We start from the raw sequence: 25,757 nt of genomic DNA on the forward strand, positions 1-25,757 counted from the left end.
GCAGAACTTTTAATGGGATGTGAGTGATGAGGAGTTGATGTAAGTGGAGCGGGAGCAGGGAACCCGATTTAGAGCTAGTGCTGTAATTCAGGATGGCAGTCTGATGGTTTTAAACAAGATGCAGGCAGTAGGGATAAAGAAGGCGAGGGGAAACGTGAGTGGTCAGGTGTACACGGGTGAGACCACAAAAAGACGTTTTCTTATGCCACTATTCATGTAATTCTTCAGCTTGGCTTTTCTGACATTTTGTCCAGAAAGAGGTGTCAAGAAATGGATGCTCCCTTTTACACTCAGATTTGGCTCAAAGAGCACCTATTTTCTGAAAGCCTGCCAATCCATTTTCATTCATTTACCTGTTTTATTTCTTCTGCAGTCTTATCTTTCACCATTTCAATGTTAAAGATTGAACTGAGAGTCTGAAAGAAAATAAAAAGCAACTAACATCCAGAATTTAAACAAACAATTAACTTGATTTTCACTCTCAAGAAGCACGGTGTCAGGAAAGTGAAGCAGGGGTGCATTAAGTAGAAAACAAGTGTAAGAAAACTTGCCTCCTCAGAGGGAGTGAGCAGTCAAGCCCAGCGGGTTTTGCACAGTTCTATTCCTGGAGAGTATTTATAGGTCACGATGTGGTTTCCACCACCGCCCACCTGTCAGGTTGCTGTACTGTGGCGGCTTTCATGTGGCTGCGATGCTGGGAGTTATGCCAACAGTAAATATCAGCATGGTCACCAAGGTGGGCAGGGTTTGGCAGAAAGACCTAGCATTCTACCTCTGAAAACCAGCTAACACAAACCCTAAGGATCACAAGAGATTACTGTCCCATGTGGTATTGCCAGGTGAGCCCATGAGCTTGGAAGCCATCAAAACACAGAGTGGCCACATTAATGGACTCAGCACCCTGTGATCATGAAAATGACACAGGACAGGAACGTTTCATTCTGTTGTACTTGGGGCCCCAAGGAATCAAAACGGACTCAATGGCAATGAACATCACCTAATACATTAGAAACTTCACAAGCCAAGGACTTCACCGTTTGCCGTACCCTCACCAGTCACCACCCTGCTGCTGCAAGAGGAGAAAACTTGGATGTTTCTTGTTTTTTTTAAAACCATTTTGAATGGGGAGGCTTACAGCTCTTCTCACAATGCATCCATCCATCCATTGTGTCAAGCACATTTGTACATATGTGACCACCATATGGTAACATCATTTTTTAAGAAATCATTTTATTGGCAGCTCATACAACTCATCACAATCCATACATACACTTGGATGTTACTTTTGTTTTTTTGGATGTTACTTTTAATTTAACTGCTATTCTATCAAGAGTGGCTCCTTTTTACAAATTATTCACAGAGAAAATATATTTTTATTTGGTGTTAAGGCTACTCCCCAAAGAAACAAAGGGTGTCATGCCATTTTCTTCACATTTCTTCTACTGCCCCAGGACTCAAACTATTCTAGGGGTCATGTCAACAACAAGTCTAAGAAAGACCTCTCATCGCTACAGCTGGAAACAAAACACCACGGTATGTTCACACAGTATGTTCACATTTGCAGCCTGTGGGAATACTCCACGTGACTTCAGAATCAGAGCTGTTTAATTGAAAACCTACCTTGTCCTTAGTGAAGCCTCTGCTCAAAGACTGTTTCCCCACGGTGTCGGTCTGAAACACACGATGAGACAAGGGCATGACTTTCCAGTACACTAGTGGGGCACCCCGCTTCTCCCGCAGTGATTTTACACCTGAGAACTCAGTTCTCCCCACTCTGGCTATCTGGTACACACTGCTCTAAGAATGCTGACTTGGGGCTCACTCTCCTTTAGAGTATTTTCTACCGGTGACTGAGATTCTGAGACACAGAGATAAGAAAGCCATCCATCTCCCGGTACTGAAAGTCATTCCCCCATCCACCAGGACTGAGAGCCCATCCCATATTTGTCACTGTGGGCCCGGAGCCGCCTCTCCGGAGTGAGCTCCGGCTGCCCTCTGGTGCGCTCGCCACTGAGCTGCAGCACAGGTGAGAAACTTGAGGATGGACTTCAACAGCTTCCTGTTGGCCTCTGACATCCCTTCTGATGGCAACTGCCCTCAGCCGCCCAGTCTTGTTTGTTTTCTCCTTAGAAATCAGTTTTAATATTCTCTCCTCAAATTAGACTTCCCCCTTGAAAAAGGCCAAGAACTGAAGGTGATTCTTTGCCCTCCTCAAGCCTGCCATCACTGAGTAAAGCACTCCCAGGAAGTTCCGTGTGTGTCTCTAATAGCCTTAGTGGTAGGGTTGGGCTGTTGCAAATCATCCTCACAGTCCATAACCAAGCAGCTCAGAACAGAGAAGAGCGTACAGGCTAAACCTGGGATCTGGAGGCTGAAAGTCTTCTGGCATAAAGCTCTGCCTTTTGTTGCTGTGCTTTAACAAATTGAGACATGTGAGAAATGGTGTCCCACAGAACATGTAAGGACAAAGCCGATAAAAACCTACAGGGGCACACCCCGATCTTTTAGGCCACCTTCCTAATGCAGCCTCAGCATCATGTGTAAACTATCCAAAGGAAATGGGCTCCTTTTCATTTCATCTGCCTATCTTGATCCTCACGTGTACCATGAAAACAAAACCAAACTCTTCATTTACACATCTGCTTCACCCTTTAATCACCAAGCCCCATGTATTCTTTCCCTACATTGTCCCTCCAATCCATTTTTAGTTTCCATTTTCTTTTTCAGAATTAAACAATTTAAGCCATCACGGCATAAGCTTAGTATTGTATTCAACCAAGTCTAAACCACCACTGATTTAAGACAATTTCACATGCCAAAAATATGTCAGTTAAATAATAACAAAACCTTCCTGTCGATTTTAAGGCAAAAAAAATTTAAAGTGTGGGTTTTAGGATAGATGAAAATAATAGTAAATAAACAATAAGTCATAAAATAAATAAATAATACGTCATAAAAATTAGAGTTGAAACTGCACACCAAGGTATCAAGAGAGCAGTGTTTTCCCATGAGCGTAGTTGGAGGGCTAGGAAGGGAGGATGAATGTTAACAAACACCGGAGGAAGTGAAATAAGGGACGTTACAGTGTGGGGAGTGCCATCAGTGACATGAGTGGAACACTGACTTGCTCTGTAAACCTTCACTCAATTCACTATAAAGTGTCAAGGACAGTAGGTGTATTATTGCCCCTTAGGGATGCTTTGGAAGTCTGTGGGGCAACTTTTGGTGGTTGTCACATAAATGAACTGGACAGTGATACTTGCATTGATGGGAGGGTCAGAGGGACAGGGGAAGAACCACCAAATGCTAGGTGGGCTGCAGAATGCAGATGAGTTCTACAAAACAAAGAATATTTTCCTCATCCTGCATAACTTTTCAATGTCTAGGCAGACAAGTCTGACAAATAAAAACTTTTTTGATAATTACCAGGGCCTAGAATCTGTTTTCTTCCCTTAAAAAATATCAATACACGAGTTCAGTAAACACTGTCTTTTCCAGAATTGCAACTCCTGCGCAATGGAGAGGAGTCCACATTGCAGAAACTAAGGTCACTCACTGGTAACTCTGCTCGTGGTTTAAGTCACCATCACCAGCTCCCTGTATATTCAGCATCTGCTGCTGACGTGTCCATGGTGAGTTCACACGCAGGCAAAGGGGTCTGATCACATTGTTCTCACAGGAATGTTGCACTCAATAATTTCCATACTCAAACACAGACTGGATTTGAAAACACTTTCCTTTATATTATGATTAGGGTATTACAGATTACTCCCACTCCTCAAATTCTGTGTAGATTATATTTTCTTTTAAAATTTATTTTTATTTTTTTAGATTATATTTTCTAGATTTAATTTCAGCACAGAAAAATGGGAGTGAAAAGAAATGTATTATGTTGCGTCTAATGTGATAAGAAACCAATGATTAAAAATACAGAAAAGGCTTTGGGAATGATGCCTAAAGGACCAGTCTAGCTAGTAAGCAAATCATGTCCCAAGAGTTATCATAATTTAAAATGAACTCTCTAGTCTGCATCTTATCATCACAGAGTGGAATTTTCTAGTCTGTTTTCAATAAGAGGGCAACGAACTTTCTTACACAATATTGAAAGTTTGTAATACAGCAATATTTCTTAGGGTGATTAACTTGAAACCTTGATAGAACGAATGTCTATTAAAGGAAATTGCATTTGATAAAATATTTGAAGTAAAGTTGTTTGTTCCCAAAGAGTTGTAAATGATGTTTGTCACAGGAGGTTGAATTTGCTCACCCAGCTTGTGATCATTAACCCATTGAGTACTGACTGTGTTCTAATTAACTCAATCTATTATTAAAAGTGCCTTTTCAAGTAAATCTTTCTAAATCGCCTTCAACACAGAATCCCAGTTTTCCACTCTCACTACCTTAGTCCAGGCTGTCAGCAGCCCACACCTGGACCGTTGCACATTCTCCCTGGTCCCAGCATCTCCCATTCCACTTAGCTGGGACACCACCACACATTAGTGCTTCCTATCATAGGCTGTGAAATCAATTTAGGAGATTGTGGTCCGAGTTTTTGAAAAGATAAAAAGCGATGGGAAAATAAAGATTACATTGCACACAGTAAAACTAAGTACTGCTTTGCAGGAGACAATATAATTCTAACGTATGTGTGTTGTGAGTTGTAATATAAAACACATTTTTTACTATGAGTCACGGTCAACTATTTGAGAAACAGCGCATTAATCTTTCTATATAAGGTTTTCAGCATGCCTTCCTGCAGCTTTTGTTCTTACGTAAGGATAAGAATGATTGACATGAATGAAATTCTTATGTACCAGACTTGCTAAAGCGCTTTACACGTAATTAGCTCATTCTGTTACCAACACGTGTATGAGGTAGCTACAGTTGTAACTCTTTCTGTCAGGTAAGCAAATTGAGGCGCAGAGAAGCTCACATGTGACCAGACTCATCAACCAGTAAGTGAAAGAGCTGGGTCGGCACCTGGCTCCAGGAAGTGTTCTCTTCGCACCCAGGCTATCTTGCTTCCACTCCTTAAGCCCAATACTCCCAGCTTGGAGGTGAATGACTAATCTGATTGTTTAGCTCCAATACTTTTCTCCCCATTTTAACCAGGCAAGCTGTTGTACTTTCTCCTGAGCTCACCTTTACTTTCAGAGTTCTTCCATCTACATTAGTGGTTGGCAAACTAAATCCAAACTTCCATTTATTTATTTCCCCCACTGCTTTTGTAAATGAAGTTTTACTGGAGCATAGCATTGTCCAATCATTCCCTCTTGCGTTGGGCCGCTTTTATACTACCACAGTAGAGCCAAGTAGTTACAAGGGGATTAAAATAGCCCACAAAAACTAAAGTATTTATTATCTGGCTCTTTACAGAAAAAGCTTCTAGTCACTGCTCTATATTGAAGCCCCACCGCATCCTTCCTAGCCTAGACCAGGCCCTACCTCCCAGGGAAATATCTCTGATTCCTACAGCTCACTTCATCTGGGCCTTGTGTCAGTCTGCCAGATGATTCCGCAGGGGAGCAGGGACTACCTTTGCCCTCCCTTTTTTATGCCACAGCATCTGATCCAGAAAGAGCAGGATACAGGGCACACATTTGTGGATGAAGACTGAGCCCAGTAGAAAGGCTATGTTTCATCCAGTTGGCCCATCAATAAGCCCATGCCAGGAATGAGAGGTAGGGGGCTGGGAAGAGGGTGGAGATCTGATGAGTCAACTATTCAAACAGAAGGGGCAGGCCTTACCTTTTGTTCCACACACTTGATAAAGTCACCTTGCCTGGAGTGCCCTACTGGCTGCTTCTGAAACTCACTGCGCTTCTCCAGGCGAGACTCAAAGGCAGTGGGGTCAGACCTGATTAACGATAAACCAAACATTAAACCACCAGGGCTGTGTTGGATTTTGAAATAATGAAGCATTATATTCTGCCTTCACAGAGAGGATACAGAGCTGAAGGGCTTGCCTCCAGTTACTCAAAACAGAGCAGAGGCCTCCAGACAAGGCATAGAAATCAAGAAAATGAAAAAGAAAATCCAGTTATAAAACTACTGACAACTCTTAAAATGTGTCCTGTTATCCCCTTGCAGATTCATTCTCTAAGTCGATCCGTACAGATTACAGAGGTACTTAGAATCCTTTGGGCAGGAAAGGGTACTTTTGAGGCCTATTTCTAGGCTACCTCCTTAGGCAGGAATCCCACAGCATCCCTCCTAGTATCAAGCGTTTCCTTGAATACGTCCAGTTCTTGGACACCTATGATTAGCAAAACATTCGGAACCAAAATCTCAGTAACTTTCACCCTCAGGAACAAGAGAATACATCTCATTCCTTCTACATGATTACTTGAAATGGCCAATATGTGACCTCCTAGAAGACCTCATTCTGAGAGGTGAATCCGACATTTTTCTTCTCTCGGGCAAGTTTTCTTTGATTTTTCAGCCCCATCTGCTATATCCTTGGTAAATTTTTCTCACTGTGGGCCTGCTGTCTGGGTACTCTGTTTACCCACACCCTTGTGTGTGCCTGGAGCTGGACCAACCCTGCCCGTTCACCAAAGTAGAGTGTGATGTGGAAACCCAGATACTGGACTGGAAATGGGACAGGAGGGAACAGTGCGGTCTGCCACTAGCTCACACCAAACTGGTGGTGGGTCCTTAGAGCCGTTATAAATATGCTTCGATTCATGAGTATAACCAATTAGGACTGTACTTCTCTTTGAAGTATCTCATGGTATCCTACCTACTGGGTCCAGAACCTAAGACCAGGGCTTGCCTTGTCCCTTCCTTCCCTTAATCTGGCCCAGGCTCTCGATCCTTACTTTGGTTCTTCTACCTCAACTTCATGTTATTCTTTCTGAATTCAGTCAGCAGTCCTTCCCGCCCCCCCCCCCTATTCTTGTCTCATTCAGCTTCTTTTATGACTTACTTTATCCCCTCTTTTTCATTATACAACAAACTTCACTTTGTTATATTGCCTTTTGGTTATCTTGCTAGGCTCTGGGGATACATGAGTGAACAAGACAGTCTCTAAGTCTAGGAGCTTACTATCTGTTGAGAGAGGTAGGGATGCAAAGCAAGAGCAGTAGAAAGCTACAGGTATGATGAAAATTTGTTCAAACTTGCCCAAATGGTTGAGATGGTTTCATAAACCTTCACCTAGGCTGCTACTACCCCTCCCTCACTCCTTGGTGTTCGAGCATAGTGCCCAAAGGACATTTAGGTAGGCTGTGAATGTTAGGTAGTTTAGCTTAGGGACTGGGGTGTCCATTACGCATGCTCAGAGGTCCGAGCTACTGGCCCATGAAGGTGTGGTACTAAGCCTGCTCAGAGGCTCAGGTTTCCGGCCAGGAAGGCGTGGTAGAGCTGGGTAGGCGCTGCACCTGGATTGGCCCACCTAGGCCAAGTAAATTCAATTCAGCCAATGGGGTTGACCGGGGTCATCCACCACGCCTCTTTGTGGGATAATTAAAAAAGGCGTGAGCCAGGAGCCAACCTTGTGACTTTCCAGGCAGACTGCATGAGGTGAGGGGCCCTGCGGGTGCCTGTATAAACCTGAAACTTCTTCCCTCATAAATCTCACTTGGATCACAAGCCAGGCTTCGGTGTGAATTCTTTCTCGCGCGGAGCCAAGGACCAAGGTATATCTCTACCCTGAGAGATCTAACATGAACACTAAGTGATGTGGGACATTATCCAGAGGCCAATGGAGTGGCTCGGAAGGCTCCTGCTTCAGGAGATAAAGGGTCTGTAAAAATGTTGATGGGATGGTCTAGCAGGGAAGGAGGGCCAAGCCATCCATTCATTTGCTCACCAGGATGAGTGCCTGGGAACTGATGAAGTGTTCATTCAGAGTGTGCATAGACAATTCTGGGATGCTTGGTTGTGAACAGGCTCATAGAGAGAAGCCTGGGAAGGAATTCATGCAGGGCAAGGGAAGATTCTAAAGATGGCAGATACAGCAGCATACCTGAATGCTATCAGAAGGAAAACAGAAATACACATTTATCCCAACATTCCTTCAAAAAGCAAGAGCTCACTAAAGCAATAATGGAATGGACTAGGCTGAAGGGGCCCAAGACCAGAGGTGGGGAAGACCGGTTGGGGGATGCCTGAAACAGCTCAGGCTGAAGATGAGGAAGGAGACAGAACTCAAAGTTACTGTACTCATTGGCTACCTCTCGTTGGACAAGGGCCTGCCCTCCCTGCCAAATCCTCTCCAAGCTCCTTTCATTTCACCTTTGACCTTCACTTCTTCCTACTGACCCCTGCAGGTCCTCCACTCTCCAGATCCCTGGAATCTGAAGGGTAGAGTGGCAGGAAGCCTGGATTCGGAGTCAGGCCCCCTAAGTTCAGTTCTACATCTCAGCCAGCGTTGTGACCTTTAGCAAACCTCTCAACTTCCCTCATTGGCCCAGGATTCAGTTCACGATCCCACTGAGGTACTTTTAGTCTTGGACCTTCTCTATACTCCCACTCTGTCAAACGGGGACCTCAGAGAGGTGCTAGGAATCCCCGGTCTGCGCCAGGCCACAGTCAACTCAGCAATGTGACCTTGAGCAAGTCAAGTTTGAACCCTAAAAAGGCTCCCGTTTTCCCATTTCTAGAATGGGGGCAGCAAGGTGTTCTGAGCTGCCTGCCTCCCCGGGCGGGCTGCCAAGAAAAGAGGCTTCTCTGCGTTCTGAGAACTAAACCACGAAGACAGAAACTGGGGGAAATGCCAGTTCGGGCACGAACCAGCTGTGTGACCTCAAGGTGGTGACTTAGCCTCTCTGAGCCTCATCTACATCCTCTGCCGGGGCCGAAAGGGCCCGAACGCGGGGGCCAGCCAGGTGCTGCTCCTCCCCCACCCCCACGCCGCCCCGGCCCGCACCTGCGCAGCTGCTGGATCTTGTCGCGGTAGCGGTCGTAGAAGGGGTTGGCTTCCAGCTCAGCCGCGACCCCGTCGCCGTCGCCGCCCCCCGCGGGCCGGCCGGAGCTGCGGCGCACCGAGAACACGCGCAGCTGCGCGGGGGACACGAGCCCCAGGCCCAGCGCGCGGCTGCGCACGGTGCACAGCCCCCGGTAGAGGCCCGCCACCTGCAGGACGGCCGGGCCCGCGCCCCCCGCCAGAGCCGCCATGGCCGCCCCCTGCCCCTCCCCCTCCTCCTCCTCCTCGCGCGCGCCGGCCTCCGCCGGCCGCTCGCGCGCTCCCTCCATCGCCCTCCGGGTCCGCTGCGCCCGCGCCGCGGCACCCAGGTTCCGCCTGCCCAACGTTCCGGGGAGAGGCGGGCGCGAGGGGGGCGTCGCTTCGGCCCTGCCCCGCGCGTCCACGCGCCCCGCAGCCCGCCCCGCGCCCTCGGCGGGACCGGCAGCCTCTGCGCTCTCCGCCAAGCCCGCGCGCGCGGGCCTCCAGCCCTCCCCGGCGGCCCCGGCCCAGCGGTGTCGCGCTGGCTGTCGTGCACGGCCGTCCGGCCGTCCGTCCGCAACAAGGCTGCCTTGGTAATCGCAGCAGCAACTCTCTCTTTACTGAGCGTCTCCACAGGCAGGCACTTCGTGGCCGGCGGGCGGTGTGCTCCTCAATTTGCCGCGAAGGAAACTGTCATTTGTCGTTGAAGGGACTAGTTCATGTGTTAGGCAAGGGCTGAACTCCTTCAGGATGCCAGCGACGCCGCCACCTTTCTCTCCAACCGTCTTGGCTCGCTCGGCTCCCGGACATCCACCTTCCGCTTCAACTACGTTGAACTACACGCCTCTCTTGAAGGCCAGCAGCCAGGCGCTATGGGATCGGCCATGTGAGCCACAGCGTTTTCATTTATCTTCTGAGGTGACTGACCGCCAAGTCCTAGTTCATCCTTGTGGTCTGGAAGCTTTACTGAAGTGCCCGGCATCATAGCGACTGGCAAGCCTCACTGACACGTGGTGATGGCAGTGCTTGAGGCTATGCGTTGGCCAGGAACTGAACCTGCCAGTGATAAACAGTAGTGGCGGTGGATATACCTGACAACTCCCACCGCACCCCCGCTACCCTATTGCCAAAATATGCCTCCACGATCCATCTTTGGGTACCTTCTGACACCAGCTGTACCCCCCACACCGCCTGACATCTATGCTGGGTTCCATAATGCATTGCAGTGGCCACACCGAACTCACAGGCAACACTCACAATTAAGGGGGGTTGTTAGGGAAGTCAGTCTACTCACTCCCTACCATCAATTGATACCAACTCATAGCGACCCTATAGGTCAGGGTAGACCTGCCCTGTGAGTTTCTGAGACTCTTTTTGGGAGTAGAAAGCCCTGTCTTTCTCCCATGGAGTGGTTGGTCGTTTAGACTTGCTGACCTTGCAGGTCATAGCCCAATGCATAACCATTATGCCACCTTCAGGGACGTCCATAGGTTATCACAAGTCAGGACCTGCAAATAATGATAGTCATTGGTCTCAGCCAGCTGCCAAGTCTTGCTCAGGTTCTTAGTCTCTCAACCACGTGGTCCTTTAGCCTCGGTGTCCTTGCGCCAGGCAGCTAGCCTGCCTGACACTGTTTCACAGTTCCACAGTCTCGGCGCTGCTTCTGAGTCTCTACTACACTGTGCTGTAGCTGCTCTCTGTGACCTCTGCCACTTTAGACAGAGATTTTGAACATTCTCTTCCAAGGGTCTCTGAGTTTCTCCCTTCTCTCTGCTTCAAAGATAGCTCAATTAAAATTTTTTTTTCTTTGATAGCTCAATTTTATAGCTGGGGTGGGTGGCAGTGGGTGCAGATGTTAGGGTTAGTCATGAAAGCTGACCAATCCGTTTCACTAGTGTCACACAGGCCCTGTTTGCATAACCGCCCCCCGCCCCAGTCATTTGGAGGGAGTTACAGAGACTTGGCCATCAAGTCAATGCTGACTCACAGTGACCCTTCGAGTTTCTGAGACTAACTCTAACTGCTGTTATGGTCAACATGTCATCATTGCGCCCGCAGGGCTCCTGAGACTTGGGTAGAAGAGTCATTTAAGGAATGTCAGTCACTCCATCATTCCAGGTCTCCTATATGGAAGGCGAGAATTCTCTAATAGAACCACCTTGCACCTCTCTTCGCCTCAATTACAGTCACGGCCGCCGAGTCAGTGCTGCCTCATCGAGAAGCCCGTGGATTTCTGAAACTAACTTTAAGGGAGTAGAAAGCCCAGTCTTTCTCCCTCAGAGCAGCTGGTGGTTTCGAACTGAACTTGAGGACCACAGCCCAGCGCGTAGCAACTATACCACCGGGCTCCATCTTCTAACTAGATACCAGGATTTGTCTTTGACAAGCCTTTATACAGGCGGTTTCTAATCTTTTAAATACTGTCTCGTCCTCTCACTCAGGAGTGAATTCCTAGCACTGTGAGCTCTTGAGGTCTGGGACAGTGACATCAACACCTGTGTCTTGCCTGATCCCAGCACAGGGTCAGGTTTGGAGTAGACCCTCTGCACAGGCACTGATCAGTTGTTCTTGCATGGAAGCCCTCGCTGGGCTTTGACCTAAAGCATAGCGCCACCCCTTCTCCAGGTATTGTAGATTTCTCAAAGGCCTGGGCAGATCCTTCAACCCCATTCAATCCAACCTACAGACTTCTGGAGCTCAGCCCTGGGATCTGCCCTATGCTGGTAACAGTGTGGTAGACGCTGAGTCCTACAAATGTGCATGTCTCAGGGTCCCTGCACTTGCTCACTCTGCGAAGATCCACACGTGGCTGCCCCATATCAGTTAGAGCAGTGGTTGTCAACCTTCCTCATGCCGTGACCCTTTCATACAGTTCCTCATGTTGTGGTGACCCCCAAATCATAAATTATTTTTGTTGCTACTTCATCACTGTCATTTTGCTACTCTTATGAATCGGGCAACCCCTGTGGAAGGGTTGTTCGACCTCCAAAGGGGTTGCGACCCACAGGTTGAGAACTGCTGAGTTAGAGCTTAGTTCACAGGTCAGCACCTCAATGAGAGCTTTCTTGATGCGCCTTTATCCACTCAAGTGACAGTGGTAGAAAAGCCGTCAGATTCCGGGTATCTTTGAAGCAGAGCCAGACTAATGGAATGAATGAGTGGAGTCAAAGGTAGTTTACAAGATGCTTGGCATGAACAACTGGAAGGAAGAGCTGTCATTTATAGGAGGGAGGCTACACTGGAGGAAGTTTGGGAGGGTGATTATGCGTTTGGCTTTGGATGTTTTCGCTTGAGATATTGGCAGAATTTTCACTAGTCTCATCCGCATGCAACAGCTGGACGATGAACAAGCCAAATCAAAGAACTGATGCCTTTGGATGAGGCGCTGATCAAGACGGAGAAGTACATCAGGGGCTGTGGAGCATGGCACCTTGGGTTGCTAGCTGCCAGGCCAGCAATTTGAGCCCACAGCCTGGCTCGCTGAAGGTGAGGAGGACTTGAAGCATTTGGTGATGAAGATCAAGCACTGCAGCCTTCAGTACAGATGACACTCACCATCAAGAAAACCCCACGACAGGCGGGACTTGTCAAGGGGATCATTTGGCTTGGATCTACAATGAATGCACGTGGAAGTGGCGATTAAGAAATCAAAATGACATACTCTAGTGGCCAAATATGCTGCACGAGACCTTCTTAAAGTATTGAAGAGCAAGGATGTCCCTCTGAGGACGAAGGTGCACCTGACCCAAGCATGGCATTTTCAATCACTTCATATTCATATAACAGTTGGACAATGAATAAGGAAGAAGAGTTGATGCACTTGAATTATGGTGTTGGTGGAGAACATTGAAAGTACTGTGGACTGCCAGGAGAAATAACAAATCTGTTTTGAAGAAGTACAGCCAGACTGCTTCTTAGAAGTGAGGAGGGTGAAACTTGTCTCACATCCTTTGGACATGTTATCAGGACAAGCCAGCCCTTGGAAAAGAACATCATCTGGTAGAGGGCAGTGGAAAAGAGGAAGACCCTCAGGGAAATGGACTGTCATAATGGCTCCAGAGAGGGGCTCAAACACACAATTGTGAGGATGGCGCAGGACCAGGCAGTGTTTTGTTCTGTGGTACAAAAAAGGTCACTGAATCAATGACACCTAATAACAACAATAGCAGCAGCAACAACAAATGGCTAAGCATAATGCATCCGGCAGGCAGGCTGATGGGGCCAAGGACAGGGCTTTCTAACCGAGCTGCCCAGCAATACATCAAACTGCCTCAGGTCTCTCTGATCCAAGCAAGTCCTAGAGGGATTGTTACTACTGTGTTGGGTATCTACCTCAAAGACCCAAGTATCTGATGGGGGTTCCACCAGACAACCAAACTCGTAAGGTCTTTTAAAACCGAAAGATGCAATTCTGAGAAGCTAACGGAAGTGATTGTCACGGAGTAGGGGGTTGAGCTAAGCTTGAAAGAAAAGTCAGTGTTCAGTGAGGAGGGGCACTCCTGGGCAAATGAGCAGAGTGAGTATGGCTTCACAGGGGTAAGATCTGTGATAGAGTCAGGCCTGGCTGAAGAGAAAGGTGTGGGAAGAGTGGGGAAGCAGATGAGGCTGGAAAGGGATGAAGGGCCAGATGGTGACATTCCCACAGGGCCTGATGCCTACGAAACCCCTGTCAACATTTGCTGAAGTAGCCATTCTGGGAAGGTAAGGGGAAGGTGGGGGGAGAAAGGAGGAACCGATCACAATGATCTACATATCACCCCCTCCCAGGGGGATGAACAATAGAAAAGTGGGCGAAGGGCGACATCGGTCAGTGTAAGACATGAAAAAATAATAATTTATAAATTATCAAGGGTTTGTGAGGAAGGGGAGTGGGGAGGGGGGAAAATGAGGAGCTGATACCAAGGGCTCAAGTAAAAAGAAAATGTTCTGAGAATGATGGTGGCAACAAATGTACAAATGTGCTCGACACAATGGATGTTTGGATGTATTGTGTTAAGAATTGTACGAGCCCCCAATAAAATAATTTTTTTTTTAAAAAAGGAAGATAACCATCCAAGAGAGAGACTGGAGGAACCCAGGAAGGAGGGGGTTACGTTGCTCCCTTGAGCAGAATTTTTCCTGACAACTTGGTCGTCGACTTCAGGAGGCAGGGACTGCCAACACTGTGTGCTTCCTGCCACTCCTCTCGAGGTATCCATGATCTCCTTCCTGAAGATTAGGTACACAGCTAAGCCCCAGAGGGACGTGGGGCCCTTTCCTGGGGGAACTGCTTTGTGGATTGACCACAAGAGTAGTCAGCCTGTTAGAGCAGAGAAATACTAGATCCCAAAGATCCTACTGAATGAAGCGCTTCCTTTCACTAGCCCAGGACTCCTCCATAAGCACTGGCCCCTGGAATGCTCAGTGCTTAGAACCCAGTGACCTCTCCCTTAGGGAACAATGGGCTGGACATTCTGGGGTGTCCCATTGGTTCGACTTAGGCAAGTGGGTAAATTCTTTCTCTTCGGAGTAACCAGTTGGTATCAAGGCTCAACCCATGGATCCCCCAGAGCAGGATCTGAGCCTGCCTGGCGGTAAATGCTCCTCTGATCCCTGCCCCTTGTCTTGTGCCCTTGGGTTTAGGCACACTTAGGAAAGACCCTTTGCATGGGTGGGATGGTAGCTGCCTGGATGGAGGGGCGACGATATGCACTTAGATATGCCTTCCTAACGCTCAGGCTTTCTTGAGGGCAGAGTCCGCGTTTCCCTTCCCAACCAGAGGGGGCGCCCCAGGTCCATCACAGCTAGAATGGTGAAAGAGTATGGGGGAATGCTATGAAAGATGGGTACCTCCAATTCCTGGTGAACTCTCACCTCCTCCATGAGCCTTGCCTTTAGTGAGGGTTCTCGGTGCAATGGATTGGGTGAACCATGGAGGTGTGGTGGTTACAGGTTGGGCTGGTAACCATAAGGTCAGCAGTTCAAAATCACCAGCTTCTCTGCAGGAGAAATATGAGGTTCTCTACTCCCATGAAGAGTTACAGTCTTGGAAACTCACAAGGGTAGTTCTCTCGGTCCTGCAGAGTCACGATGAGTCGAAACTGACTTGATGGCAGGATTTTGTTCTTTCTTTCCCCCTCATTTTGGGGCTTGGGAACCAGAAATTTGCTTGTCGGAGCCAAGACAGGTCATGCCCCAGCTAGACCTCTCTTTCTTTAAGCCCTCTGAACATCTAGAAAGTGGATTTATTATTTGAAATCAATAATTAACCTACTGATTTAAATAATGATGAGGTTAAGGAGAAAAGCAAGGGTGATTCATGAATGGGAGAGAAATAGGAAAGCGCTTATGCGCTAAGCCAATCAGCCAGCCTTCTGCTTATGTTTTCTTACTCAGTGTGGATCTCCCTGTATTTTGGATTCCTGGGGCTGTGCTCTGTGCTAGCTGGCGGCTGCATTCTCTTTCTGCACTGGCGGAAGAACTTGCGGCGAGAAGAGCGTGCCCAGGAGTGGGTGGATGTGATGAGAACGGCCACGTTCACCTATAGCCCGCTGTTGTATTGGATTAACAAGCGACGGAAGTATGGCATGAACGCAGCCATCAACATGGGCCCTCCCCCTGCTGTCACCAAGACTGAGACTGAGGCCCCAAACCCAGATCCTCTGTGGGAGTTGGATGTTCCCGAAGGCAGGAACCATACTGTCCAAGGCAGTAGCCCCAAAGTTGAGGTCCCCATCACCCTGAAACCTGCACTGCAGCTGATACACCATCCCCTCCCCTCCCCAAGGCCGCAGCCTCAGGCCAGCGCCTCACTCCCCATAACGATCTTTGAGGAGGTGCCCTTTGCTTCATCCCTGTGCAACCTCCCTCCCATGGTGAGCCATTCGGTCTCCTACCCGCTGGCCATCTCTCCTGAGAAGAACAACCACTTTCATTCTCTCCCCACACTGGCCCGAGGTGACCACCGTGCTAATGCCAAGCCTATTGCTTCAGAATTGTAGACTCCTCTCACTGGAAGCTGCAGACATTGGGGACAGAGTAGGAAATGAAACTAACCTCAGAGAGATGTATTAGGTACATCTCTGGTACAGAGAGTCAGGGCTTATCTGGATGTCACTAATGAAAGATTAAAAAAAGAAAAAAAGCCTAAGGTTCCTTTGTGTCTCATTTTGCTGTTAGGAGGGCAATGTCTTTCCCCTCTTTGATAGGGACACTTAGCAAACCAAGCTGCAGGTCATCAAGTCTCACCAACACAGTTGGGAAGAAAACCAGCAGGGTGGACTGGCTCAACATCTCCCCATCGAGGATTTATTAAAGACCAGTAATGTGAGGCAGGCCCTGGGCTAGGTCCCCAAAGGGGCTGTGCTTCTGTTGGACTTAAGTCAGCTGCCCACCAGAGTGTAAGCTGCGAAGGCTGCATGAACCACGGCAGCTCACAGTGACCAAGCTGCAGGCCAAGTCCCCATCAAGCTGATGAATACACGGAGCCGCACGGACTGCATTCCTTGTGAACAGATTCTATATTGGGTTTTGAGATATATTGGGTTTTCAGACCACTGACAAATGTGTAACATAATCCCCTTCTTAAATGAAGAAAATCAGGTTCAACGGAAATTTTGTTTTAAATGATTCAGGGGCAGGACTTAAATCTGCTTGATTTTTGCACTGTACACCATGGTGTTTCTTTCCAAGTATATCTTGTTAGAAAACACTGTACCCCCACATAAATGCTGTTGGGTGCCAGTTGCAATTAACTGAGTTCATAGAGTGGCTTGGGGAAACGGTTGGCTAATGAATCTCCTAAAATGACACAGAAATGTATCCATCAAAGTGTTTGTTGTTGTTAGGTGCCTATGTTCAGCAGAATGAAACATTGCCCCGTCCTATGCCATCACAATCATTGCTATGTTTGAATCCCCCGTGTCAGTTTGTCCTCTTTTCCCCCATCGACTTTAACAAGCGAGATGTCCTTCTCCAGAACCGGCGGCACCTGATGACAAGTCTAAAGGATGAGACTAAGTCTTGCCACGACAACCTTATACTCACAAGCATTCCGCTGTACGCCCAAGACAGCTGTTGGGACCCAGGGCCCTCCAAAGTTAAGGTCTACTACATGGGAGTACGAATAGCGTGTATTTTCTAGAAATGACCTTAGAAGGAGAAACAGACTTAATACTAGGCTATTTGTTCCCAGGTTAAATATAACAAAGTATAGCTCTGCTTCAGGGTATATTTCTCTCTTCCACTTTGGGAATGAGCAAATGCTTCCCACTCATATTTTTAAATGAGATAAGCAAGTCGTCTTGAGCAGGGAGAGCCACCCTAGATTTATTTTTGGGGGGAGGGGTGGGGAGGGCGTGAGAGATTCCAAATTTAGCCAAATGTGTATGAAAAAGCCCCAGTCCCTGAACAACAATTCCCTAGCATTGGATTTCAAGGCTTTTTATTTTCAAAAGATACACTTTGAAAACATGCTCTTATATTGACTCTCAAAATATAAAACAGGCTTAAATGGCGCTCTTCTGTTAAGGTAAACCAGGATGCACTCCTCCCTCACACATCCCGCCGGCCATGGCCCTGCAGGTGCCTATTTCTGAGCCTGTGGCCTTTCTGTGCTTGTCCAGGCTAAATGTGATTCTGAAGGTAAATTCTGGAACATTGTGCCCATCATCTGTTAAGTAAGTCTTGGCTTTTTTCCCCCCCAAAGCTATGTATTTAATTAAAAAAAACAACAACTTTATCACTTTCAAAGTATTCTCCATTCCACTTAATATATTTGTGAAATCTGCTGTTGCATTGGAAACATTTTTCAAAGTCATCTGTTTGGATGTCTAACAGCACCTCTCTCGTGTTTTTGATTTTAAAAATCATTTTATTAGGGGCTCATACAACTCTGATAACAATCCATACATACATCAATTGTGTAAAGCACATTTGTACATTCATTGCCCTCATCATTTTAAAAATATTTGCTCTCCACTTAAGTCCCTGGCATCAGCTCATTTCCCCCTCCCTCCCCCCTTCCCCTCCCTCATGAACCCTCGATAATTTAAAAATTATTTAGTCATATCTTTCACTGTCCAATGTCTCCCTTCACCCATTTTTCTGTTGTCTGTCCCCCAGGGAGGAGGTTATATGTAGATCCTTGTAATCAGTTCCCCCTTTCCGCCCCACCCTCTCCGTATTGCCACTCTCACCACTGGTCCTGAAGGGATCATCTGCCCTAGACTCCCTGTTTCCAGTTCCTATCTGCACATCCTCTGGTCTAGCTAGATTTTTAAGGCAGAACTGGGATCATGATAGTGGGGGGGCGGGGGCAGAGGCGGGCCAGGAAGCATCTAGGAACCAGAGGAAAGCTGTATGCTTCATCGTTGCTACACTGCACCCTGACTGGCTCATTTCCTCCCTGCGACCCTTCCGTAGAGATGTCCAACTGCCCACAGATGGGCTTTGGTTCCCCACTCCGTACTCCCCCTCATTCACAATGATGATTCTTTGTTCTGATGATGCCTGAACCCTGATCCCTTTGACACCTCGTGATCGCACAGGCTGATGTGCTTCTTCCGTGTGGGCTTTGTTGCTTCTGAGCTACATGGCCGCTTGTTTGCCCTCTAGCCTTTAAGACCCCAGATGCTATATCTTTTGATAGCTGGGCACCATCAACTTTCTTCACCACATTTGCTTATGTACCTGCTTTGTCTTCCATGATTGTGTCAGGAAGGTGAGTATCATGGAATGCCAGCTTAATAGAACAAAGTATTCTTGCATTGAGGGAGTACTTGAGTGGAGGCCCAATGTCCATCTGTGATCTTAATACTTAACCTGTAAATATGTGCACATAAATCTATTTCTACATCCTCATATATATTTACATATGGGCATGCCTTTATTTAGACCTATTTAAATGCCCTTTACCTCCTAGCTCTTTCCTCTATTTCCTTTGACTTTCCTCCTGTCCCAGTATCATGCTCAGTCCCCACCAGGGTTTCACCAATTCCTCTTGGTTACATTACCCTTGATCACACCTTACCAGGCCTCCCACACCCTCCTCACCACCGATTTGGATCACTTGTTGTTCCCTTGTCCCTGGGTTTGTTAATACCACTTCCTCCGCCTCTCCCCCTAGGTCCCCCGGCACTGTCGGCCTGCTGTTTTCTCCTCCAGATGTTCATCCAGCCTGTCTTATTCGGACAGAGCTGACAGTCTCGGCTTTCAAGAGGAGGAAGGACTGTATAAAAATAAGGAAGGTAGATTTCCCCCCCCCCCCTAACTTTAGCAGTCCAGGGAGAGGGTTTTATTCATAGACACAGTGAGAGAGAAAGGGGAAATGCTTTATTTAGATAAATTAAAATGGCTGTATTACTGATATGAAATAAGCAAAGCTCAAATCAAGTCATGGACGTCAGTCCCTAAAGAGAACTGAAATTGCTTATACATTACCAAAAAATAGCTTCGCTAAAATAAAGCAGATTTACATTTCTTAATATGAGAAAACAAGGTAGGCTAGGTTCGTATAACAAACAATACACGCTCTATAAAGTCTCAGGAATACCCAATTGTGTTCTGGCTTGGGTATGAAAGAAGGGAGCCCATCTAGCTGGCCTTGGTAAGCAAGCCAATGAGGTGTGTAGCAAACAAACTCCGTCACTAAAAACAACTCAACGGCAAGCCATTATGAGTACAAGCCCATTCGAGTCAAAATCCTCAACTGTGACCAGCAGGACCAGCAAGGGGGTTACGCCCGCAACGCCAATGGAAAGAACAGCCTCCTCGTGGCAGCTGAAGGGTGTCTGCTCTCCAGCTCTGTTCTATGGGACCCACTCCTCTCTGCCCTTCAGATGACATTGCCATCGTGTACTCTCTTCTTTTGGTTCTTTCCTTCTGACACCACCTTTTGCCTCTCTGTTTTTATGGGAAGGCGCTTTAAATAAAAGCAATGGTAGGCAGTACAAGGAAAAAGGAAAAAAAGCACAGGGGTGGGGGGATGGGACGGGGACCCTCGGCTTTGGATAACTTAGGAAAGCAGCACTGCATCCTCCTGCAGTTCAAAGGAAAACGAGATGCAAGCTCAAACCCACCACCACCACCACACCACCCAACCTTTCCTCTGAGAGCTGAGGCATGTGGTAGGAGAGGCTAAAATGACAGGCAAAGAATAAGCCCAAATCAAACACTGAAGCTTAGGGGGCTCTTAAGGCAGCCAGCCTGCCAAACTTGACCAAGGAGCGCACACACGCTGTCCCAGTTGTGCCTGGTACTTCCTCAAGCAGTATGCGGAGGGCCTTCACAGGCCCAGGAGTGCAGCCGAACATCTTTCAGCAGACTCGGTAGGGCGAGGGGATGGCATCACACAACTGGCTCAGGTCAACAAGTTGAAGGTAGGAAGGGCATAAGCTACACTCAAAAAACCTGTCTTAAGGAAGGCTTCTCCATTTCTAGCTACCTGATGCAAAAGAAAAGCTCATGCCACAAAGAGTTAAGGTGTCCTCAAAGCATCTGCCTATGAATAAGAATTCGAAACTAAAAAGGACAAGCTACATTACCCTCAAGTATATTTCATATAAATCAGTTTTCAAAAAAAATACCTTCCAGATACAGGCATACTATTTATGGTACAGTATATACAAATATAGTAATATAATTCAATTTATTGCTAGAATTTTATTTGGTTGTTACAAAATCTGTAAGGGTGCATATATATATTAAAAAAAGAGGGGGGCATGGAAGGCAGCCAGCAAGAGTAAAAGTCACCTGAAGTAGCAAGCAAATTTCATACTCTATTTTAACTTTTCTAAGAAAGTGCACTAGCTCAGATGGGCAAGGATCTTTTTTTTGAAATTGAGAGGCATAAGCCAGAATGAGGTAAGCTGACACATTCATGGTTAAAACAAATAAACAAACCCCTTTACTTTGCATTAATTAAAATTTAATACTTCTTGAAAAGAAAAGTTCAGTTAGCCAACACCAGGTGGGCCATCAACATCCAAGGGTGCTGGGCGGCACCTCCTCCACCCCCCCCCCCCAGCTCTGACGGGCACTTGAGATAGCAAACATGGAAATGAGCTCGATCACAGCAGGTGCTCTGAAAGCATCTCTTGTTTCTCCCTCACCTGAGCTGTGACAAAGTTGAGTTTTGTAGGTTTTTTGGGGTTCCTTTTTGGGTTGCCCAAAGGCCTGCTTCTGGAAACCACACACAAATCAAGCTCAATAAACAGGAGACAGGAATGTATTAGTCCTTCCAGCCCCTGCACCACCCAGCGGCAGCCCCAGGCGTTTTCAGAGGCGAGACACTGCACTCCCTTGTGCTAGGTTTGAGGACACTTGCTACCATCCTATGAACGCCCTGCCCTGGCTCCAGGCCGCCTGCTTGGGACAGAAGGGCTTTGGCAACGTTTACACAGAAAGCCTTTAGCTACTGCAGAGCTGAGAGTGGCCAGGAAACAGACTATGGGTTTCCATGTGGTTTGTTTTGTTTCATTTCCCCACCCTCCTTTTTGGCTTTGGTCAGCCCAGAGAGACAAACACTGGCTTCTTGGGTAACTAACTGTAAGGTAAAAATCTCAAGGGGTGAAATTTCCTGCATCAAGTCAAGGTTAGAAGCATAGCTGCCCGCTGCAGCTCCCACTGGCCCGGCTGAGAGTAACTGCGGGGACTAGACCTGGCCACTCAGAATAGAGGCTGAGGGGAGAGCAGAAGTGGGAGCCAGCTACAGCTCTAAAACAGATCACCAAGTGGGGTCATGTAGCTCCCCACTGGACCTTTAATGCTCAGACACCCTGACATTCGGCTAAAAACAGGCAGGTGCGGGGAGGAGGAGGAATCTCAATGAGACATCTCTGATTCATACACTGAGATTAGCTGAGGGAATAGGAAGAATTCGAGTCCTACTCTTCGGAGCCCAGAGTTGGCACTGTCCACAGTGTCCACTCTCCAGACTCCCCGAGTCACCAGGCTATATTCCAGGGCAGCAGCTAGGCCTTCAAGGGATGCCTGAAGGAGATGAGGGCACAGCTTCAGCTGCTAGTGAGAGCAGATTAGGGAGTCTTAGGAGCAAGCCATTTCTTCAGATCCTTTAAGCCTCTCTTCTCACTCCCACAGTATATGCACAATTCTTATTTTAACTATTTACAAACAGAAAAGGCCCATCTTTTAAAGAAAAGACATTTTCTGAGTCTCTATAAAGTGCAACTAATTTAAGGCAAATTTATGTGAAATATAAAAAGTGGCTTAGTCTCTCTCTATATACATTTTTAAAAGATAAGGTCTCTTCTCAGAAAGGAAAAAAATGGAGAAAAAAAGGGGGGCTTGCCTTTTTGTCTGGAAACTTTAAAAGGTAAGATTTTTCTGGTTTCAGAAAAAAATCAGAAGCTTCTGAATATCATATTATAAGTAGGCTGATCTCTTTCTTAAAAAAATAACTTTTATATAGCTTCTTCAAACCAGTGAAAGGGTGGCAATGTGTCTGCCCCAGAGGGCTACGTTGACGGGGTAAGGGAAAGGGCTGGTTTTGATAGGCGAGTAGGTTATTAGGTAGTCCAGTGTGTATATTCATTTTCAAAACATGCCTGAGAAGGCTAGAGGCCTACAGCCACTCTTAGCTCCAGGAATGAGTATCTTCCATCTCCATCAGAGTCAAACACTCTCAAGCTCGTTGGTTCTGGCGCAGCAGAACCTAAGGAGTGCCAGATTTCCTGATAGGTCAGCTCCCCATCCATGTCCTGGTCAGTCTTTTGGAATAAATCCTGGAGATCTGTCACAAAGGAATTATAAAAACCAAAATGTTTATGTCTGCACACATCTAGATTTAACAAACACTTAAAATATAGCCCTTAACAGCGTTCAAAGCACTAAAAGATAAAGTACTTCCTAGGTTTTGTTCCCAAAGATAAAATTTCAGATCTCACCAAATCATTCAGATTATAATTTTTTCCTTTTTATTTTTTAACCTTTTTATTGTGATTTGAAAGTTTACAGATAATACTGGTTTTCTACCCAACAATTTACACACATTCTGTTTTATGGTCCTGACTGTAGACCCTACAATACCAGCACCATTTGCATTCATCCTTTCTTCTGATCCATTCCTGCCTTCTGAGTTTTACCCCTTGGCAAAGGCTGCCCTTTGATCTCACACTGATTGTTCTAAGGTGTGTGTGCCTCTCTGGTATTGCTGCTCATTTCCTAAGCCTGCCTCTTGTTTGGCTGAGAGCTGAACCATGGGGGTGAGCTCAGTTCCAGGCTTGAAGGGTGAGTAAAGGTCATCATGTTGGGGGTTCCACCAGTCTCTAGCAGACCAGTAAGCCTGGTCTTTAAAAGAACCTTTTTTGGTTCTAAATAATTTTATTGGGGGCTCACACAACTCTTATCACAATCCATCCATCCACCCATCCATTGTGTCGAGCACATTTGTACATTTGTTACCATCATCACTCTCAAAAAATTTGCTGTCTACTTGAGCCCTTGGTATCAGCTCATTTTTCCACTCCCTCCCCCATGAACCCTTGATAATTTATAATTATTTTGTCATGTCTTACACTGACTTCACCCATCATCTACTTTTCTGTAAAACATTAAAATTATTTTTTTATGATTTTGAGTTTTCCATATTTTTCTCCTATCTTCTCCAGGATCCTTCATCAGATTCCATTTCAGAGTGGTGGAGCACCCCCTGTTCTTCCGGTCTCAGGGTCTCGATCCATTTAGAACGAGAGGAATACTGTATGCTGTCATCCCCCAAAGCATATGCAGTGACAGACAACCGCAGGAGAAACGCTAGGACTGGTTCTCTCTGTTCACAGACTTCTTTTTAGGTTTTGTCGATTTTTTTAACATGTTGAAGAGGGAGAAAAGAATGGCAGAGGGGCCTCATGAGCCAGCAGTGACTCGAGGGCAGGAAGTTTCCCCCCGAAAGTTACTTCGGAGTCCTTGGCGAGAACAAGTGATTAAGTGCTGGACTACTAAACAGAAGGCTGGCCACGCAAACCACCCGAGGTTCCTCAGAAATAAGGCCTGTCATCTGCTCCCGAAAGGTCACGGGCTTGACAGTAACACATTGCACACATGATGTCACCATGAATCAGCAATCAACCCAAGGACAACTAGGAGTGAGCATACTGTGCCATTCCGTAGGATTTCTGGAATGGTTAAGTGAGGATCAGAGTTTCTTGGAAGTCCTTACAGAGCAATCAGTGCAGACATTCCTACAGGTTGGATAGGAAACCAAACAAGGAAGTACCATATATACTCGGGTATAAGCCGAATTTCACAGCACATTAAAAAAAAAATCAAAGAGGGAACCGATTACAAGGGTCTACATGTGACCTCCTCCCTGGGGGACTGACAGTGAAGGGAGATGTTGGACAGGGCAAGATATGACAAAATAATTTATAAACTATCAAGGGTTCATGAGGGAGGGGGGAGTGGGGAGGGAGGGGAAAAAAAGAGGACCGGATGCAAAGTGGAGAGCAAATGCTTTGAAAATGATGAGGGCAATGAATGTACAGATATGCTTTACATAATTGATGTATGTATGGACTGTGATAAGTTTTATGAGCCCCTAATAAAACGTTTTAAAAATCATTTTATTGGGGGCGCATACAACTCATCAAAATTCATCCATGCATCCATTGTCTCAGCACATTTTTTTTTAACAATTTATTGGGGCTCATACAATTCTTATCACAGTTCATACATATACATACATCAATTGTATAAAGCACATCTGTACAGTCTTTGCCCTAATCATTTTTTTCTCCTCTTTTCTTTTTTTACATTTTATTAGGGACTCATACAACTCTTTTTTTTTAAAATTTTTTTATTTTAACAATTTATTGGGGCTGATACAATTCTTTTCACAGTTCATACATATACATACATCAATTGTATAAAGCACATCTGTACAGTCTTTGCCCTAATCAAAGGACTCATACAACTCTTATCACCATCCATACATATACATACATCAATTGTATAAAGCACATCCATACATTCCCTGCCCCAATCATTCTCAAGGCATTTGCTCTCCACTTAAGCCCCTTGCATCAGGTCCTCTTTTTCCCTCCCCCTCCCTCCCCTTTCCCCCCTCCCTCATGTGCCCTTGGTAATTTATACATCGTTATTTTGTCATATCTTGCCCTATCCGGAGTCTCCCTTCCCCCCCTTCTCTGATGTCCCTCTCCCAGGGAAGAGGTCACATGTGGATCCTTGTAATCAGTTCCCCCTTTCCAACCCACTCACCCTCCACTCTCCCAGCATCGTCCCTCACACCCTTGGTCCTCAGCACATTTTTAATGCAATTTTTGTGATAAAATTAGGTGCGTCGGCTGATGTTTGGGTCGGCTTATACTTGAGTATATAGGTCATATAATCTTTAAGGAGTTAAATGTGGATCAGAATACAGGCTTTCTTATTTTCAAATTTAGTCTTCCTTTTACCACATGCTATTATCTTTTTGGATTCAGAAACCAAGTGGCGTAAGAGCCAAGGACTCAGGACCACAAGACAGCACTTCATGTCCATTAAGATATAAAAAAATAACCAGGTTGGAGCAGCTGTGGAGAAATTGGAACCCTCACATTCCATGAGCGGGGATATAAAATGGTACAGCTGCTTTAGAAACCAGTTTAGCAGTTTCTCAAAAAGCTAAATTGAGAGTTCCCAAAGGACTCAACCATCCCATTCTAAGGTATTTATCCAAGAGACATCAAAACTTATGTCTATACAAAAACATGGAAAATTCATGATAGCATTAGTTATATTAGCTAAATAAGTAGAAACACCCTCAATGCCCATCAGCATAAACTGGTTAACGATGGCTATCCACACAATGAAGTATTATTCACCCATAAAAAGGCATGGGCCATGAACACATGAAATGCTACGACACAGACTT

At 46.4% G+C, this 25,757-nt stretch overlaps 3 protein-coding genes across 5 annotated transcripts in view; 1 reads left to right on the forward strand and 2 right to left on the reverse strand.

Annotated features, from left to right (window-relative positions):
- ATPAF1 (ATP synthase mitochondrial F1 complex assembly factor 1) overlaps positions 1 to 9,198 on the reverse strand; it is a 50,120-nt gene extending 40,922 nt beyond the window's left edge. For both annotated transcript variants that reach the window (XM_075555768.1, XM_075555763.1), the window contains exons 1-4: positions 8,873 to 9,198; positions 5,749 to 5,857; positions 1,621 to 1,671; positions 354 to 416 (exon numbers count right to left, since the gene is read on the reverse strand). In XM_075555768.1, the coding sequence (XP_075411883.1) occupies positions 354 to 416; positions 1,621 to 1,671; positions 5,749 to 5,857; positions 8,873 to 9,198 (549 nt within the window). The remainder of the gene's footprint in view (positions 1 to 353; positions 417 to 1,620; positions 1,672 to 5,748; positions 5,858 to 8,872) is intronic.
- Positions 9,199 to 15,266: 6,068 nt separating this feature from the next.
- Positions 15,267 to 16,080, forward strand: TEX38 (testis expressed 38). Its single transcript, XM_075539718.1, has one exon. It carries the CDS (start codon positions 15,388 to 15,390, stop codon positions 15,865 to 15,867), a length of 480 nt encoding a protein of 159 aa, XP_075395833.1. The 5' UTR covers positions 15,267 to 15,387; the 3' UTR covers positions 15,868 to 16,080.
- A 3,101-nt stretch (positions 16,081 to 19,181) lies between these two features.
- The window catches only part of EFCAB14 (EF-hand calcium binding domain 14), a 45,399-nt gene continuing 38,823 nt past the window's right edge, over positions 19,182 to 25,757 (reverse strand). For both annotated transcript variants that reach the window (XM_075555772.1, XM_075555778.1), the window contains one exon: positions 19,182 to 22,616. In XM_075555772.1, coding sequence (XP_075411887.1) covers positions 22,441 to 22,616 — 176 coding nt within the window. In that variant the 3' untranslated portion in view covers positions 19,182 to 22,440. The remainder of the gene's footprint in view (positions 22,617 to 25,757) is intronic.

The sequence above is a fragment of the Tenrec ecaudatus genome, chromosome 1, assembly GCF_050624435.1.
Source record: "Tenrec ecaudatus isolate mTenEca1 chromosome 1, mTenEca1.hap1, whole genome shotgun sequence".
NCBI classification, from domain to species: domain Eukaryota; kingdom Metazoa; phylum Chordata; class Mammalia; order Afrosoricida; family Tenrecidae; genus Tenrec; species Tenrec ecaudatus.

Coding starts and splice junctions, on each gene's coding strand:
- TEX38 (XM_075539718.1), top strand. CDS start 15,388: ATGAGAACGGCCACGTTCACCTATAGCCCGCTGTTGTATTGGATTAAC.